Source organism: Lynx rufus, unplaced genomic scaffold, assembly GCF_022079265.1.
Source record: "Lynx rufus isolate CCGP_SWC_20201006 ecotype Redwood Valley unplaced genomic scaffold, mLynRuf1.p SCAF_9, whole genome shotgun sequence".
Taxonomy (NCBI): Eukaryota; Metazoa; Chordata; class Mammalia; order Carnivora; family Felidae; genus Lynx; species Lynx rufus.
This window is the reverse complement of record NW_025814897.1, coordinates 98,807,194-98,823,279: the sequence shown is the minus strand read 5'-3', so window position 1 is coordinate 98,823,279 and position 16,086 is coordinate 98,807,194. Positions and strand designations below refer to the sequence as shown.

At 44.7% G+C, this 16,086-nt stretch overlaps 1 protein-coding gene across 11 annotated transcripts in view; it reads left to right on the top strand.

Annotated features, from left to right (window-relative positions):
• The window catches only part of AMBRA1 (autophagy and beclin 1 regulator 1), a 179,506-nt gene that overhangs the window by 142,264 nt on the left and 21,156 nt on the right, over window positions 1-16,086 (top strand). For all 11 annotated transcript variants that reach the window (XM_047072308.1, XM_047072303.1, XM_047072313.1 and 8 more), the window contains 2 exons: window positions 5,257-5,445; window positions 6,290-6,444. In XM_047072308.1, the coding sequence (XP_046928264.1) occupies window positions 5,257-5,445; window positions 6,290-6,444 (344 nt within the window). The remainder of the gene's footprint in view (window positions 1-5,256; window positions 5,446-6,289; window positions 6,445-16,086) is intronic.

Genomic DNA, 16,086 nt, shown 5'->3' with positions numbered 1-16,086 from the left:
TATAAGGGGGTAAGCACATGAACTCTTATGACACGCTGTCCAGGTTCAAATCCCTGGTCAAGCCACCTTCTAGCAGTATGACCTTGGTTATTTAATCTCTCTCCACCTTCATTTCCTTGTCTATAAAGTGAGAATTATAATAGTGCAAACCTCATAGGGTTGTTCTGAGAATTATATTAGTTAATAATGTCAGGCACTCTGAACATTACCTGACATATAATAAATGGTCAGAAAGTGCTAGCTATTTTTATCATGTCTTTTTCTAGGAAATTGCACCATGATTCTTTGAGAGTATGGCCATAACTCTATAAAGTCCCACCTGCCCCCATCTTTAGTACACTGGGATATGTATTCTCCATCTATGGAGAGTAATGTTCATGTAAGTAAGTTATTGCTCTCACCCCATTGCCTTATCTGTAATGGGCTTCCCATCCTTCTCAAGCATGTTGTTTCTACCCAGTTGCAGGTCATTTGCCTTGATAGGAAAACAAAATCTTCAGAAAACGGGCATAGGATATGTTGCTGTCGTAGCTTTGATGGCCTTTTTGGTTGTCCCAGTGTGTTTTGTATAAGCCTTAACTTGTTCCAACTACAACTTCCTATAATTCTCCTTCTGTGTTTCTTCTTGCATCTTTTGATTACAACTCTTGTAAAACCTGAGTTGATCAGAGAGTTTCATGTGGAACTGGATTGGCTCATTTAGTTTGGCTCATGCATGGGGTTAGAATTCTGCTTTTTAAGAGTGTCCTATTTTTCTTAGAGTTCTGACCTTGGAAAAGAACTGCGTTCTGGTTGCTTAGGGCGTATATGTCTAATTATAGTCAGTGTTCCTTCCCATGGTATTACCCTCTAGAATGATAGTCACTTTTACCTGAGTTGCCCGTGGTTTGCTGGTTGGTCTGAATGAACTCTAGTTACAGTTTGCATCTTCACTCTTGATAGATTCAGCCGTGAGAAGAGTAAGTAGGGAATTTCTTTTGCTGTAGGATTCATTTCTGAACACCACGTACCTCTCTGTCGAGGGTAGCCTTTGGCTGTGGCACAGCCTGTGCCTGCCAGCCACTGGGCTTGAGTTTTACTCATGTGTTCAGCAGCCACTATATTGCTGGTCATCTGACTTACCCGAATTGCATTTAACTTTTTTCTGGAGTTAAAGATTCTTGCCACATGTTTCTCTCAGTTGGGATGCAAGATTAATGAATTCCTCTTTGTAAAGTTTAGAAGCCGGTGAAAAGGCCTCAGACGTGTAGATAATTTTGAAAACACTTTCATGAAAAAGTAGCTCATTAGATTCACTCTTTTTTTGTTTGTTTTTAACATTTATTCATTATTGAGAGACGGAGACACAGAGCGTGAGCAGGGGAGGGGTAGAGAGAGGGGGAGAGACAGAATCTGAAGCAGGCTCCAGGCTCTGATCTGTCAGCACAGAGCCCGATGCGGGGCTCGAACTCACAAACTGTGAGATCACGACCTGAGCCGAAGTCGGTCGGTCAACCAACTGAGCCACCCAGGCGCCCCTCACTCTTGTGTTTTAAGAGTGAGCTCTTATTGGGTAAAGAGCATTGGTCACTAGGTTTTCCTGCCAGAACTGGCCTTCAGAAATCCAGTGGCTGAGTGGTGTAAGGCAGACCATACCACAGGAGATGTAGCGATTGGTGCCTTCAGGGAGGGCTTGCAGTGTCATACGTAGTTCTGTGAGGAGGTCTTATTCTGCAACCAGATGGGCTCAGAGCCAAAAGGAAATTTCCCTGCTGATTTAACCCCCTTTGAGTTTTCCAAATCAGTATCTAATGCATTTGCAAAAGCACTGCAACTGCTAATCGCTCCCATGGCCTCATCTGGCCAGCCAGCAACAGGCTACAAATCGATCTTTGTACAAGGTGTTTGTTTATAATTTATGGAGCTGATAGGAAGGCAGAGCCATCTGCTCCTCCAGGCATCAGTATTTCTAACCCCTCCTATTCCCTGCTAGGGCATTTTCACTTGGAAATCATTTATAATTAGGAGGAGATTACATTGCGGAGTCTGGAACATGGCTTCCTGCTGTCTTCTGCATCATTTTTTCTCCCCCTGGAGCTGCCCCCTGAAGCTCTTAAGCAGCTTTGATTTGAAAAATCCTTTCTTTCCTAACCTTTATTTCCATTCTGAGCTGCCCCATCACCCTTCCCCACGTGTGTTTTTTGCCTTTAAGTGCAGGGCAGGTTGCTGGAGCTACAGCTCAGGGATCAAGGACTGTTTGGTAAGGCAGCAGTTTTCAAGTGTGGTCCCAGACCAGCAGCATCAGAGGCATCTAGGAACTTGTTAGAAATGCAAATTCTCAGGCCTCACCCGAACATTCTGTGTTTTAATAAGCCCTCCAGGTGATTCTGATGCATGCTAATACTGGAGAAGCACTGTGATAAGGCGAGGCAGAGAGCAGAACAAAGATTTCTACTGGTGTGTGGGTTGCCAGTGCCTTAGGCTTTATTTCACTTCACCTTTTTCTCTACCTGCTTACATTGTTGTTCAGTCCAGAAAGGGTGAGTTGTCCTTGTCATGAGTGCATTACTTTCCTATGGCCCCAGAAAACAAGAAACCTCTCCCTGTGTAAATTAACTCATCAAAATTTCAGCCTCATGAGGGGAAGCTACACAAGTGAATTGAAGCAGTGACCACTCACCATTGTAACTGAACATTTCCATTTCCATGTGGGAAATTAATAGACAACGGGCAGCAAATGTAAGCCACTAATTGGAACTTTGAAATAAAAATGAAATTGTAAACACACCACCCAGTGCTCGCAGAAGTGAAGCTACCAAATCACTGTGTGCCTGCCACATCCCCTTCATTAGGACAGGAGTGAAGCCCCGGGTCACTAGCTGCACAGTTGCATACGCCTGGAGAAGCTCTGGCTGAGTTTTCGGCATTCTCTTTTCATTTGTCATTTGCATGTCTGTCTGTGAGCTCCCTGCAGTGACTGGGAGCACTTGTGAAACTGGGTGGAGTTGGTGGGGAAGGAACAAAATTTGGGAGGTGGCCATTGATTTGGATTCATCATAATGTAGTAAACACAAACACAGTGGCTTGGACTGGAGGCTGACAAAATGCTTTTCTGTCTATACGCCCAGTTTTTCAGCGTTTTAGAGCCAGGCTTTCCAGAAGAAGGAAAACCTTACTTGTACTCTCCTTGCCACCCTGGCTCCCCTTAGGAATTAATCTGACAGTAAGCAGTTAAGTGCTTTTTATTTTACGTTGGTGGTGAGTTCTGAGGGTCACTATAGATTTCTATATGTTCAACTGAGTTGTATGTGAGCACACGTGAGTGAGATCTATGTATCAGGGAGATAAGAAAGCCTACTTTCATAAAATAGCCATCATGCGTTTTTAAGATATTAAATGTGGATAAAATTGTAATTGTGCAAAACTGTTCTAAAGTTTGTTATAGTCTCAATTGTCAGTTTCTTTTTATCTTTCTGAGGGTTGTGCCAGCCTCAAGTTTAGAAGATCAAGATGGACTCACTCCCGAAGCTTCCCCCATTCCTTTGTTTTTTTCTCTTTTTTATATATCGCCAATTGGAATCATGTGTCAGCCTAGGGAAGGAGGAAAAGATTGTCATTTTTTGGCACCAGGCTGGGGACCCTGAGTAAGGAGCAGACGGTCTCAGTGCTAACTAGATAAATCTAGCCACAGAGGCTAGAGCAGATGGTGGGTTGGAAGTTGAGCAGTACAGAGCCCTAATGGTGATAGCAGTGAATATTTGGATGTCATTATTTTATTAGTTAGCAAACAGAACCATCCTTGTGGTCCCTCCTCGGTTTTATGTGTAATGGTGCTGTAGGTGTCAGCCCCCAAGAGTTGGCACAATAGCCTAATCAATGTGTTCTGATGTCTTTTTTGATCTACTTTGTCGTCTCTGTAACTTCATTAACAACACACAGGGAAAGGAGGATGAATATAGAGTATTAGAAATTACTGTGGGTCCCTGAGCCCCTAAACCTTAGGCCCCTGAAAAGCAATTCTTTGTTTTGTTTTCCTTAATTTCATGGGGGAACTTGCCCTTGACCTTCCTTCCAGGGCAGGCCTTTTGACTTCCTAGAATAGATCACCTGGAATCTGGTGAGTGCAGCTGAGCTTGATTTTTTTTTTTTTTTTTTTTTTAACCATAATGCTTTTGACAGTGGACATTCGAGTAGTCTCCTTCAAATAAGAGAAGGACTGAAAAGTTTGTTTTCATGTGCACTTGAAGTAGATCTAAGTGAGACAAAGCCCAGAGGAACTTGGTCCCTTTGGATGTGTTGTGCCGTTCTGCTTGTGCCCTTGGTGTGGGCATTCTGCTCCCAAGCTCACATCAAGGGTAAGCTGCTTCCTCTTGGCAGGGAATTACACAGTGGGCTTCGGAGATTCAAATGAAAACCCAAACAAAGTGTGCAGGCACAGGACCAGTGCTGGCCAACATCTCAGTCCTGTCACATGGAGCAGATCCTCCCCACATTCTTCCACCACCCCACCCCCACCCTACTCCCTCCTGCTGAGCCTGCTGCCTGGCTGACCCTGTGCATAATTCTTTGTAGCTGCCAAGTACAGACTGAGGCTGCCCCTGGGTGTTTGCTTATGGTATTGGTAAGGCCTACGGCATAGTGAGAAATGAAGAGTTCTAGCCATCCAGCCACAGCTGGGCTTTGTTTCTCTTTGTCCTCTCTTGTGGAGTTAGGAACAGGTGTTAGCAAGGACCTGTCCAGAAGTCTGAAGTCTCTAAATGTTCCATTTCCCTTAAATGAGAAAGTAAGGCACAAACTCATGAAATGACTTCCTTCTCCAATGTCGCATAGCAGGTGTGCAGTAGGATCCTCACCCCAAGGAAGCTTTACCTGTATCACCTTTCTCTTGGAATCAGTGGTTTTGCATTTTCATTCATCTTAGTTTTGATCTCTTGGACAATAACAGCTGCTGAGTGGCTCTCCAGGAACAATTTTTAATAACTTTTTCCATATCTAATCTCTCAAATGATGTTTCCAAAGTGTGAGCTAAGACTCAGCAGGTGGTTGTGATTGTGTTGACTATCTGTCGTTTCCTATTAAAATGGTAAAAGAGACATACCTTTCCAGTCTCTTGTGTTGCTTCTTCCATGAAATTTTAGTTTGATTGACAAGGCAGCCTTTAGCGTTTCTAGAGAGGGTTCAGGCCCTTAGGAAAGCCCCCAAATTTCTTGGCCCAGAATTTTTTACACCATCAACTCCAAACTTTCTTACCCTCTTTTCTTTCTTTGTCTGATGCAGCCTCCGTGAATGTGCTGGTGCAGAACTGCAAGATCTACAATGATGCCAGCTGTGACATTTCTGCAGATGGCCAGCTCCTGGCAGCTTTCATCCCTAGCAGCCAGAGGGGCTTTCCTGATGAAGGCATCCTGGCAGTGTACTCCTTGGCCCCCCATAACCTGGGTGAAATGCTCTACACCAAGCGATTTGGTAAGGGAAAGAAAGCCCAACCTAGTGACAGAGGGATGCCGGTGCCTTTGCATGGGCATTCCTAGGTGAGGCATAGCTTAGGTTGGAGTACTGATCATATCCTGCCCCTGCCTCCTTAGGGCACAGGCCAGAGGAAGATTGCTTGGCAGGAGTCTTGGCTGGTAGCATTACAGAAGAATCTCAGAATAAGAGTCCTTCCTGCCATGACGGCATTACCAACATGCTTCTGCTGTGATGGCCATAGATAAAGGAGGAGCTTTGGTCATGGCTTGGGGAAGCTTATACACCGCGAGGCAGTTTGGCCTTGTGTATTAAAAGCCCCTAAAATGTATGTTCCCTTCAATCCAGGAATCCCACTTCTAAGGAAATAATCAGAAAACTATACAGAGATTTATGTATGAGGATGTTCACAGCAGTGTTACTTATAGAGAAAAATGTCAAATGGTGAAGAATTGCTTAAATAAATAAAGGTGCATTGATAGGGTAAAATACCATCTGGCCTTTAAAATGCTCTTATAGAAGAATATTTAATGGTGGAAAAATGGTCCTAATGTATGAAGTGAAAATAGATTTCAAAATAGTATTTTCAGTATGGTACCAATTTTTTTAAATGTGATTCTATGATGACAGTGGTGAGCATTTGTTAAGTACTTTCTGTATGTCAGACACTGTATTCAACACTTGAGACACCTTCTCATTGTACTCCTCACTGCACTCCTATGAGAGAGCCCCTGGGTAACCAAAGACGCAAACTGAAAATAAAGAGAAAAGACTGAGAGGGAACATCATTGCCTTGTGATGGCAAGAACTCTGGGAAACATCTCTCTGTTCTGTTGGCTCTCAGGTCCCAATGCCATTTCGGTGAGCCTGTCCCCAATGGGCCGATACGTAATGGTGGGCTTGGCCTCGAGGAGGATCCTGCTGCACCCCTCCACAGAGCACATGGTGGCCCAGGTCTTCAGACTGCAACAGGCCCATGGTGGCGAGACCTCCATGAGGGTGAGTGCCACGGCTTATGCCTCCACTGTCGGGCAGCTCTCCAGGCTTGGCAGGGTAGTGAAGGGCAATGGTGTGATCTCCCAGCCTAGACTAGAGGTAGCATGTTCGTAAAGAGTAAGGAAAGACTGCAGTCCGGCCCATCCATGACCAGCTTTTGGAAGCTCTGGACTATTAAAAAGCAGGAACTTTCTCACACCCTTGTTCCTGAGCTGAGCTCCCCAGAGGCCTGAAAGTGTCTTTGGATGAAGACCAAACTGAGTACCTCCTTACCTCAACACGAGACCTTTAGTCTGGAGATACATAAAGGACCCAGTGAAATATTTATGCTTATTTAAAAAAAATTTTTTTTGAAGAAGCAAACTATAAAAATTGATAAATGGTATACTATGAAATGTTCTTTTCCGTGGGTTGTAATCATGTTGGAGGATGAGGCCTTTCGGTAGCCGCTGTGCTCTTAATCATCTCGTCCATTTCACTACCAGAGAAAGGTCCTGTTGGGGCCCTGTCTTGTCTGAGGTGGACCTCTCTTACACTGCCGTAAAAGCCTTCTGGGCATCATGGGGTTACTGGCCTTCTGAACTCAAGCATACTAGTTTCTGACTGAGTTCCCATGGGGGCTGATTTGCTTTTGCTGAGGGGAATTGAGCATTTGAATGGTTCTCTAATTAGATGGTATTTAAGCTCTGTCTCAAGCTAAGAACCTATGAATTCCCTTAGCACTTTGTGCTGTGCCATTTATAGTTTTATGCACTTGTTTATGTGTTGTTTTGTGTTTTCTTTAGCTGAGTGGTGTGTATGTTTAATCTGCCCAATTAGGTTCCGTGTAAGCTCCTTAGGGGCATATCCCCCAGGGCCCTTCATTTAGTGCTGTGCATGTAGATGTTTGATGCCTGGAATGGAAGCATTTGTTTTTTTTTAAAGGAAAAAAAAAAAAGAGAGAGAGATAGGATCCACTGTGTAGAAAGTGACGGAAAGTGGGTGGCCTAGCATGGTTGTCGCCAGCCTCTTCTCCCTCCCGTCTCCTACAGGGACCCTCTATCCAACTCTGCTGAGCCACTTCCAAGCACCCAGAATTTCAGAAGGTTCTTTCTTGTCAGTGTGCCTTTACTTGGACTGTCCTCTCTCTCAAACCCAACGTCCGTAGCTCTTCCCCTTTTCCAGGACCTTTCCAAATCACTCCCTCTTTGTACCACCATCGTACCTGGCTACTGGCACGCGTATTCACACTCATCACATTAGACTGCACTTACTTCTTCCCATGTCATTCTCCTCTTTGGAACTGTGAGCTCTTCATGAGCGAAGACCATATCCATTTCGCCTTTATGAAGTTCAAGTACAAATAAGGAACTTGACATCTAGGAGAAGCTGAATGAATGAAAGAGGATCTCAAGGCAAGCGTTCTCCTTAGCATTTCTAGGTGGTATCGAGCAGAACCAGTGATAGGTGACAGCATATTCCACCAAGCCTCTGAAAGGGGTGGAACATGAAACAGGCAGTCTGTGCCCTTGAAATCATACTGCCAGGGAAGTCCCAATTCTTGAATTCCAGATGACTTTGGAAATATCTGATATTAGGTAATTGGGAGAACACATTCTGGGAAGTTCACAGGCCTGTTTTCTTACCTAGACATTTGAGGATGGACATTAAGGTTTAGTTTAAATATTCTTATTTTGGTTCTCTTCAGATTCGGATGGTAAAAGTACCTGGTGTCTGCCTTGCACCACCTAGAATCCTGGTCCCAACAGCTGTTCTTCTAAATCCTTCCTGCCTAATTGTGGAATAATTGTTTATAATCATTAAGAGACAGGATCTGATTTCGGCAACACTAATGGACATCTCCAGCCTCTTCCGGAAGCCAGGGCTCCTGCCCAGCTCCTGGGCATAGCCTGCCAGTCCACCATCCTAGCAAGGTTCCTCTTTTCCATAAGTAGCTTAGAAACATCTGGCTAAGGGCAAACAGCTACAGGGCGGAAGCCAAGATGTTGTCACGTATGGGGCTGGCAGCTCAGGGAATGCAGTTGGAGGAGTCTGCTGAGGAGATATGGTGATCCGTTGCTGTCCTGCTAAGGGGCTCAGGGCAGCTAGCCAGCTGCTGCATGCCTCGTGACAAGAGCTATTTCTCAGGCCTCCTGGTGAGGCTTTTTTGATTCTCAGTAGGCACCATCTGCCACTTAGGGAGCTGAAGTGACTAGAAAGCTCCCATTTGGGAAGTGTTCCTCTCACCTAAGAGACAGGATCCAGGCTGCTGGACAAGGTTTTGCTCACCCTGTGTCCACCACATCTGCCTTTAAACCCCTGCACTACAGAAAAGTTTCTGGTTTTCCAGGTCTTGGTTGCCCCTTAACATCCAAAGGCACCAAAGCACTCAGAAAATATCCCTGAATTCAGTCATTGGTGGAAGGGAAGACACCAGCTTTTTTGGATAGCTATGCTGTACCACCGTTTAAGTCAAGGAGGGCCTTTTTGTCTGAGATCAGGGAGCGAGGGTTTAATGGGACAGTAGAGCATCTTCCTCTTTGCACAGGTAAGTATGGGTGGGTGTCTCCATCTGTAATGTCAAGCTCTGTCTTTGAAGGAATGCTTTTGTGGGTGATGGGCCTGTCCTCAAGCTTCTCTACCCAGAATTCATTCCCCTTCTTTTTGGTGGTCCTTCTTGGAAATCACCGTGATGTAATATTCAGAGGGGTAAGCTTGTTGGGTCAACTGACATTCCCAGGAGAACATCCTCCAGAGCATTGACTTACCTTATTTTAATTCCCACTAAGTGACATCTCTCCCCAAGAGATGATCTCTTACCCAGCCCCATATGAACACTCTTCTGAAAATGAATCGCTGATTGCTGCTTTGCCTTGATGCATTTATTCTAAGCAGTTTTCAGACCTCTGGATCAGTGCTTCTCAAACTGTGTTCCTCCAACAACCTGTGTTAGAACACCTGGGGTCCTTGTCAAAAACAGACATGACCACGGCAGCGGCGGGGTGGGGGTGGGGGGGCTACATATCTGCACAAGAATGGGGTGGGAGGGGTATCTGCATTTGTACACCAAACTTTCCAACTAATTCTGATAACACACTTGAGTTTGAGAGCCGCTGTTCTTATGGACTCCTTTCTTCATTTTAGGTTTCTGCCCGCAGCCCCTTCAAGCAAGGGGGAGAGACACAGTCTCTGGTTTACATGTGGTTTTATGCGTGGGGCTTGGATCCTTGGCTAATCCTGTCACAGGCACTGTGGCCTTTGTGCGCCACTTCCTGCCAGACCTTACTTAGCTTGTTGGCTCTCTGTGCTTCCCCTCCTGTCTTCTCTCAGTTGTTGTTGCCTTCAAGAGCTCTCCCATGAATATCTGCGTTCTGGATTCTGTTCTGCCCCTATGTTGAGCCATTTTAATTTTTACCTTTGTTTCTAGGATCACGGTCTTTTTGATATTTCCCTTCTCTGCTTCTGAGACTAGGCTCAGTCTTCCCGACTTTAGTGTGGTTGGCAAATCTGGAAAAGTAAGACTGAGCACATATTTGATCATCCCCTCCCTTCTGCCCATTCTAGGTTCCTCCAAGCTGGGTATGCTATTCTGTGATTCAGGGTCTTATTTGTGTCTGGCTACCTTATACTTGAGCCGGGGAACGCTCTTTGCTAGTTTCTGTTTGGTTTTTGAAGTTAGGCATTTGGAGATTGCTGAGCTCAAGTTTTGCTAAATTCTCAAAACACTGAACTGCCTGTGTGCCTTCTCTGCTTTCATTTTCTAATTGGAATAAGGCATAATATTGTCACAGAAAACTGCAATTAATTTTCTAAAATAGTGGCAACTTGCACATTGTAATAACTTTGGTTGTAACCAAGTGAAAGCATAATAACAAAAATATAAAATTACTAATGACACCAGAAATAGTCCTACACCAGACTGTTCTTCCATTTTTATATCAGTAATAAGTGCTGTTTTACCTAGGGCAAAAGTCAGCAGCTGTAGGGGCTGGGGAGTGGTGCTGGGGCATTTTGAACTGGAAAGCAAGAATAAGGATTAGTGCTTTCAACACCGGAATTAAGGTGCTGTGTATTCTTTTTCTCAGATGCATGGACCATCCCCCCAACAGGTGGGGGTTGGGGGCATAGAAGTGGTTCAGTAAGAACCGAAGAGGATCCTTGTTGCATAATCCCTACAGGTCCTAGAGGCACTGGTTGCTTGAATCTTCCCAGTGCTGGTTTGCTTTTCTCTCTGGTCATTTTATTGGCAGAAGTGATGGATGAGGACACTGTCATTTGACTTGGATGGGAGAAGCTTTAGGAGAGAAAGCAATTTAGCTCTCCTTTCTCTGAGGAACAGCATTGTGCTTTTTAAGGCAAAGCCTCAAATACTTAATAAGGTCCACTTTATTGGAAGCCTTTTCTTTGTGGTTATGTGGTAAAACTGCATTTAAGTGTTGAGCAACTATTACCTAGGCAGATTGTTAGTTTGGAGGGGGTGTTGGAAAGAGAGGCAGCTCCTCTCTCCCCCTTCTCTCCCCCTTACTCCCCTCTCTTCCTCTCTTCTCCCTGTCTCTCCCTCTTCATTCCTCTCCTTCCCTACTTCTTCACCTTGCGAGTTCTGTTCTTCGGTGGTGGACTGTCCCTATGTATATCTTCTTCCTCTGGGGCTCTGGCTGTAGAGATCTGCATCCCCCTCATTCTCTAGGCAGCGGGGAAAGAACACAGATTTGTTACCATTTTTTACAGACCTACGATCCACTCTTAACTAACTGGACTGTAGTTCTCAATGTGTACTCTGCTGAGACCATATCAACATCATCAGAGAACTTCGTAGAAACTCAGATTCTCAGCCTCATGTGAGGCCTGCTGAATCAGGCTAGGGGTGGGGCCCAGCCATCCTTGTTTTACCAAGCCTCCAGATGACTCTGCCCACTCAGTCAAGATTGAGAACGAATTGTTGGCTGCATGGAGATTCTAGTTAGACCTCACCTATCAGTATAACTTTGTCCTTTTCCTTTTTGCTCTCACCGTCCCTAGAACCTCATCTGGTTACTTCCATGGCTCCTAATAACAGTATCTTTCAGATACTTCTAGCAAGTTGAGAAATTGATGTGTATCTCCAGCCTAAAGCATTCTGCATCATGCTAACATCCTAGTGGTAGTACTTTAAGAACTAATGCTGTGAGGCCTTTTTCCATTTCTGATTAAAATTCTTACCTGCCCACATTTGACTTTCCTTGAGCTCTTAACCACAAGGCCTTGCCTGTTTGCCTGCACGCTATAGAATACAGAGATGCTTTGGCTTAAAAAGTGAGAAGCAGTATCTTTATCTTTCTCTCCAGGCCCTTCCCCATCTAAAGGAGTACTTCTTCAGTTCCTTTTTCCAGTATTCCACTCACTGTTATCCTTGGATGGGAGACATCACTATGATGCCCATTAATGGATGTCATCTTGGTTATAAAGAAACATCAGTTGTCTTTCTTTTTATAGCCATTTTCTGTCACTTTTATAGCCATCTTCACAGAGCCTAGTGACTGATTATTATTATAAATTCATTAAAATCAACCACAGCAAAGGCTTGATATCCAGAGTGTTCAAATTAGTCATAACTAAATTGTAGCTTAGATCTTAGGGCAGCATGGGTGTCCAGCGCCGTCAGCCCTGGCCAGTGTTTATGTAACTAACGTGTACAGGCTCTTTGGGCCAGTCCTAGCTCCATGCTTCAGTATATAATCTTCACTATAACCTCTTTGTCCGGAATTTAGCCTGTGACATAATCTACTCATCTCTACTTCCCTAGATTCTGAAAGTTTGATTTTCTTTTTTGTTTTTGTTTTTTTAATGTTTATTTCTGAGACAGAGAGAGACAGAGCATGAGCAGGGGAGGGGCTGAGAGATGGAGAGACACAGAATCTGAAGCAGGCTCCAGGCTCCGAGCTGTCAGCACAGAGCCCGACGCGGGGCTCGAACTCACAGATCGCGAGATCGTGACCTGAGCCGAAGTCAGACGCTCAACCAACTGAGCCACCCAGGCGCCCCTGAAAGTTTGATTTTCAAAAGTCACCTAGAACTCTAGTCAATCTAGAGTATTCCCCAGAAATCTAAGGGAATGAGCCTTTCTTAATCTTGTCTGGCCTTGGGAGTGGCAAAAACCAAAAATAAAGATATTTTATTTTTGTACCCTGGAAGGAAGGGTACTATTTCTTCAAGGGGGGATTGGGAAAAAAGAGAGACAGCTTTGTTGTCAGAAATGATTTACTCTTTCCTAAGATTTTGTCCTCATTAATTTTCTTAAAGCCGCCTGTCAGTTGATTAAAAGCTGCTTCCGCTGCAATTATCTTAAAGTTGACTTCTGAGATGTGACACAAAGCATCTATCCTCAAACAGTGCCTTTCTTCAGCACATTGCAGGAAAGGGGGAGGGAGTATGGGAGAATTCAGGGGTGTCTCTGATGCACTTTGTCAGAGAAGGGAGGGGGCAAGATAAAACATTAAAAATAACAGTAGAGCTGCAATTAGTTTCGGTGAATTTTTCCATGACAGATTTCTCTAAAGTAACTCTGATGATTTCTTTTCTCATGGTCTCTCAGAGTGCAGCCTATTCTGTGTGTTATTCTTTTCACTCAACAAAGTTTAATTGAGCCCCTGCCATGGGCCAGGTACTTTGTGAGGTCTGGGAAGGCAGTGCATAAAATGGACCTGGTCCCTGCTCTCTTGCTACACAACTGGCGGCTGCGGCGGCTGCTGCTGCTGCTGCTTCCTCTCCTCCTCCTCCCCCTCCTCCTCCTCCCCCTCCTCCCCCTCCTCCTCCTCCCCCTTCTCCTCCTCCCCCCTCCTCCCCCTCCTCCTCCTCCCCCCCTTCTTCTTCTTCTTAATGTTTATTTATTTTGAGAGCGAGAGCACAAGAGGTGGAGGGGCAGAGAGAGAGAGAGAGAAAGAGAATCCCAAGCAGGCTCCATGCTGTCAGTGCAGAGCCTGACACGGGGCTCAAACTCACGAACCGTGAGATCGTGACCTGAGCCAAAATCAAGAGTCAAATGCTTAACCCGCTGAGCCACCCAGGCACTCCCACAACGGGCTTCTTGACTGGTCTTTGCACTGCTGTATTCCTAATATTCCCTGCACTTGGCACACAGGAGACACTGAGGAACGTTCCAGGAATGTGTGTCCCTTTGATACCTTGTGCGCTGTATATTTCCTACATATGTGTGAGGATATACCCCTTCTTACGGCCATCATCAGTGCGTCTAGCACATTTCTCCATAACAGTAATTGAAACTATCAAGGAGACAATCCTTACGAAAATAGGGAGCGTCCTGCTCATTTCACAATTTTGCCCAATATTGGGTTCTTGGAGTGCTAGTCGCAGCACTGAGACATGGTGATAGATTCCCAGTAGATAGCTTCAAAAGCGAAAAGCAGAACAGTTAGGTTTTTTTTTTCAAGAATTGGTAAGAGAACCAATTCTTGCATTTGTAAAAGCTAAAAGTATTTTAATGTATTTCAAATATAAAATACAAAGTATTTTAATGTTTAACTGTCCTCAAAGCGCTTCCAAAAATATCAACTAAAACGTATTAAATGTATTGGAATATATTGAAAGACTCTCTTATCCAAGGTGAATCTCTAGAATAACTTCTCATTTGGCCATTTCCTTTGAGATTCATGAAGCCAAGGAAGTTTAAGAACTTGTGCTGTGCACAGACATGTGGGAATAGGAGAAAATAATTACTTTAATTTGTTCTAGGAGCGTTCAATGCCTTGGTATTTCATTTAACACCAAAGTAGATCCCTCAGCTGAAGTAACCTCTGCTTTGTCCTAATGGCTTGAGATGCCTTTGGAAAGGCATCAGGCCAATTGAAAACTAAACTTCTTGTCCTCTGACTGCTCTTTGGGAGCTCTTTGAGAGGAATGAGTGAATAAAACAGAGTTTTCAGATCCCAGCAAATCACAAGAAGTTGGCTAGAAATGACTTCAAGGGAGCAGATTATCAATGGCAGCAGAGGGCAACACATTCCAAGAGTTAAGTAAAGGGGACCCCAGGCGGGCTCAGTTGGTAGAATGCACGACTTGATCTCAGGGTGTGAGTTCAAGCCCCACATTGAGCCTAGAACTTACTTTAATTTTTTTTTAATGTGTTTCATTAAAAAAAAATTTTTTTTTTAACATTTATTATTGAAAGAGAGTCAGAGCATGAGCAGGGGAGGGGCAGAGGGAGAGGGAGACACAGAATCTGAAGCAGGCTTCAGGCTCTGAGCCGTCAGCACAGAGCCTGACGGCGGGGCTCAAACTCACAAACCACAAGATCATGACCTGAGCCAAAGTCGGATGCTTAACTGACTGAGCCACCCAGACGCCCCTAATGTTTTTCATTTTTGAGAGACAGACAGAGAGAGAGAGAGAGAGCAAGGGAGGGGCAGAGGGAGACACAGAATCCAAAGCAGGCTCCAGGCTCAGAGCTGTCAGCACAGAGCCTGATGTGGGGCTCGAATACACGAACGGCGAGATCATGACCTGAGCCAAAGTCAGACATTTAACCGACTGAACAACCCAGTCGCCCGTAGAACTTACTTTAAAAAAAAAAAGTTAAGAAAAGGAGCTGTCGTTCTTCTTTTCTGTTGGGAGAGCTTTGGTTTAGGACAAGGGTGATCTAGGCAGATTTGTTCTTGCTTCAGCTGAATAAAGGGGAGAATTAGGTGAGCTCATATTCTGATTCTTATTTTTTTTTTTTTCAACGTTTATTTATTTTTGGGACAGAGAGAGACAGAGCATGAACGGGGGAGGCGCAGAGAGAGAGGGAGACACAGAATCGGAAGCAGGCTCCAGGCTCTGAGCCATCAGCCCAGAGCCCGACGCGGGGCTCGAACTCACGGACCGCGAGATCGTGACCTGGCTGAAGTCGGACGCTTAACCGACTGCGCCACCCAGGCGCCCCAGATTCTTATTTTTAAATGGTCACTTTAAAAACAACCTCCTACAAGTTCTATACTCCAAAGTAGAATATAAAGAAGGCTTAGAGACAGTAAAAAAAATTAAAATTGCTGGGAAATGATCAGATTTTCCTAGGGATGAAGACACTTAAGTAATTCATGAATCTAAGTAAATCAACAACTTGAAAGGAAGAAAAGATAAAAGGTGAGCAGAGTCTCCCTCCCCCTGCCTGCTCTGGGACTTGTGCATTTCTCAGCCTTGGACAAGATGGGTAGTCATCCATTTCCAATGGAAAGGTCAGCTGTCTCTTAGCATCTGCTTTCCATTGATTTTTCCCTCTTCCCAGAGAGTTAATTTTCCTCTAGTAACCCTCTCTAAAGGCTTAAGGCCTCCCTTGATCTCCATCATTACCGAGAAGGCATTTCTCCTCCTCACAGTTCCTTTCCTCCTCTTGGCTTGGGTCTTCTCCTGTGGCCAGTCTGTTTCCAGTTCCAGTCTGTTTCTTCCTACCACCAGCTTCCATCGTCTTAGTTAAAACAGGGGAGATCTGCTGAGTGCACTCGACCTCTTGCCGCTGTGGAGCCGTTCCAGTTTTACAGATGATGAGATTCCCCAACACAAACAAGATAACCACAAAGTTTTTTCTTTCAGCTTCTTATCTGAGCTGATCTGAACAGTGCAGTTTGCTACTCAGACTAATGGTCTGAGCTTTATTGATATGCAGCCGAAAAGAAAACATCTTCTTGAGGGCAG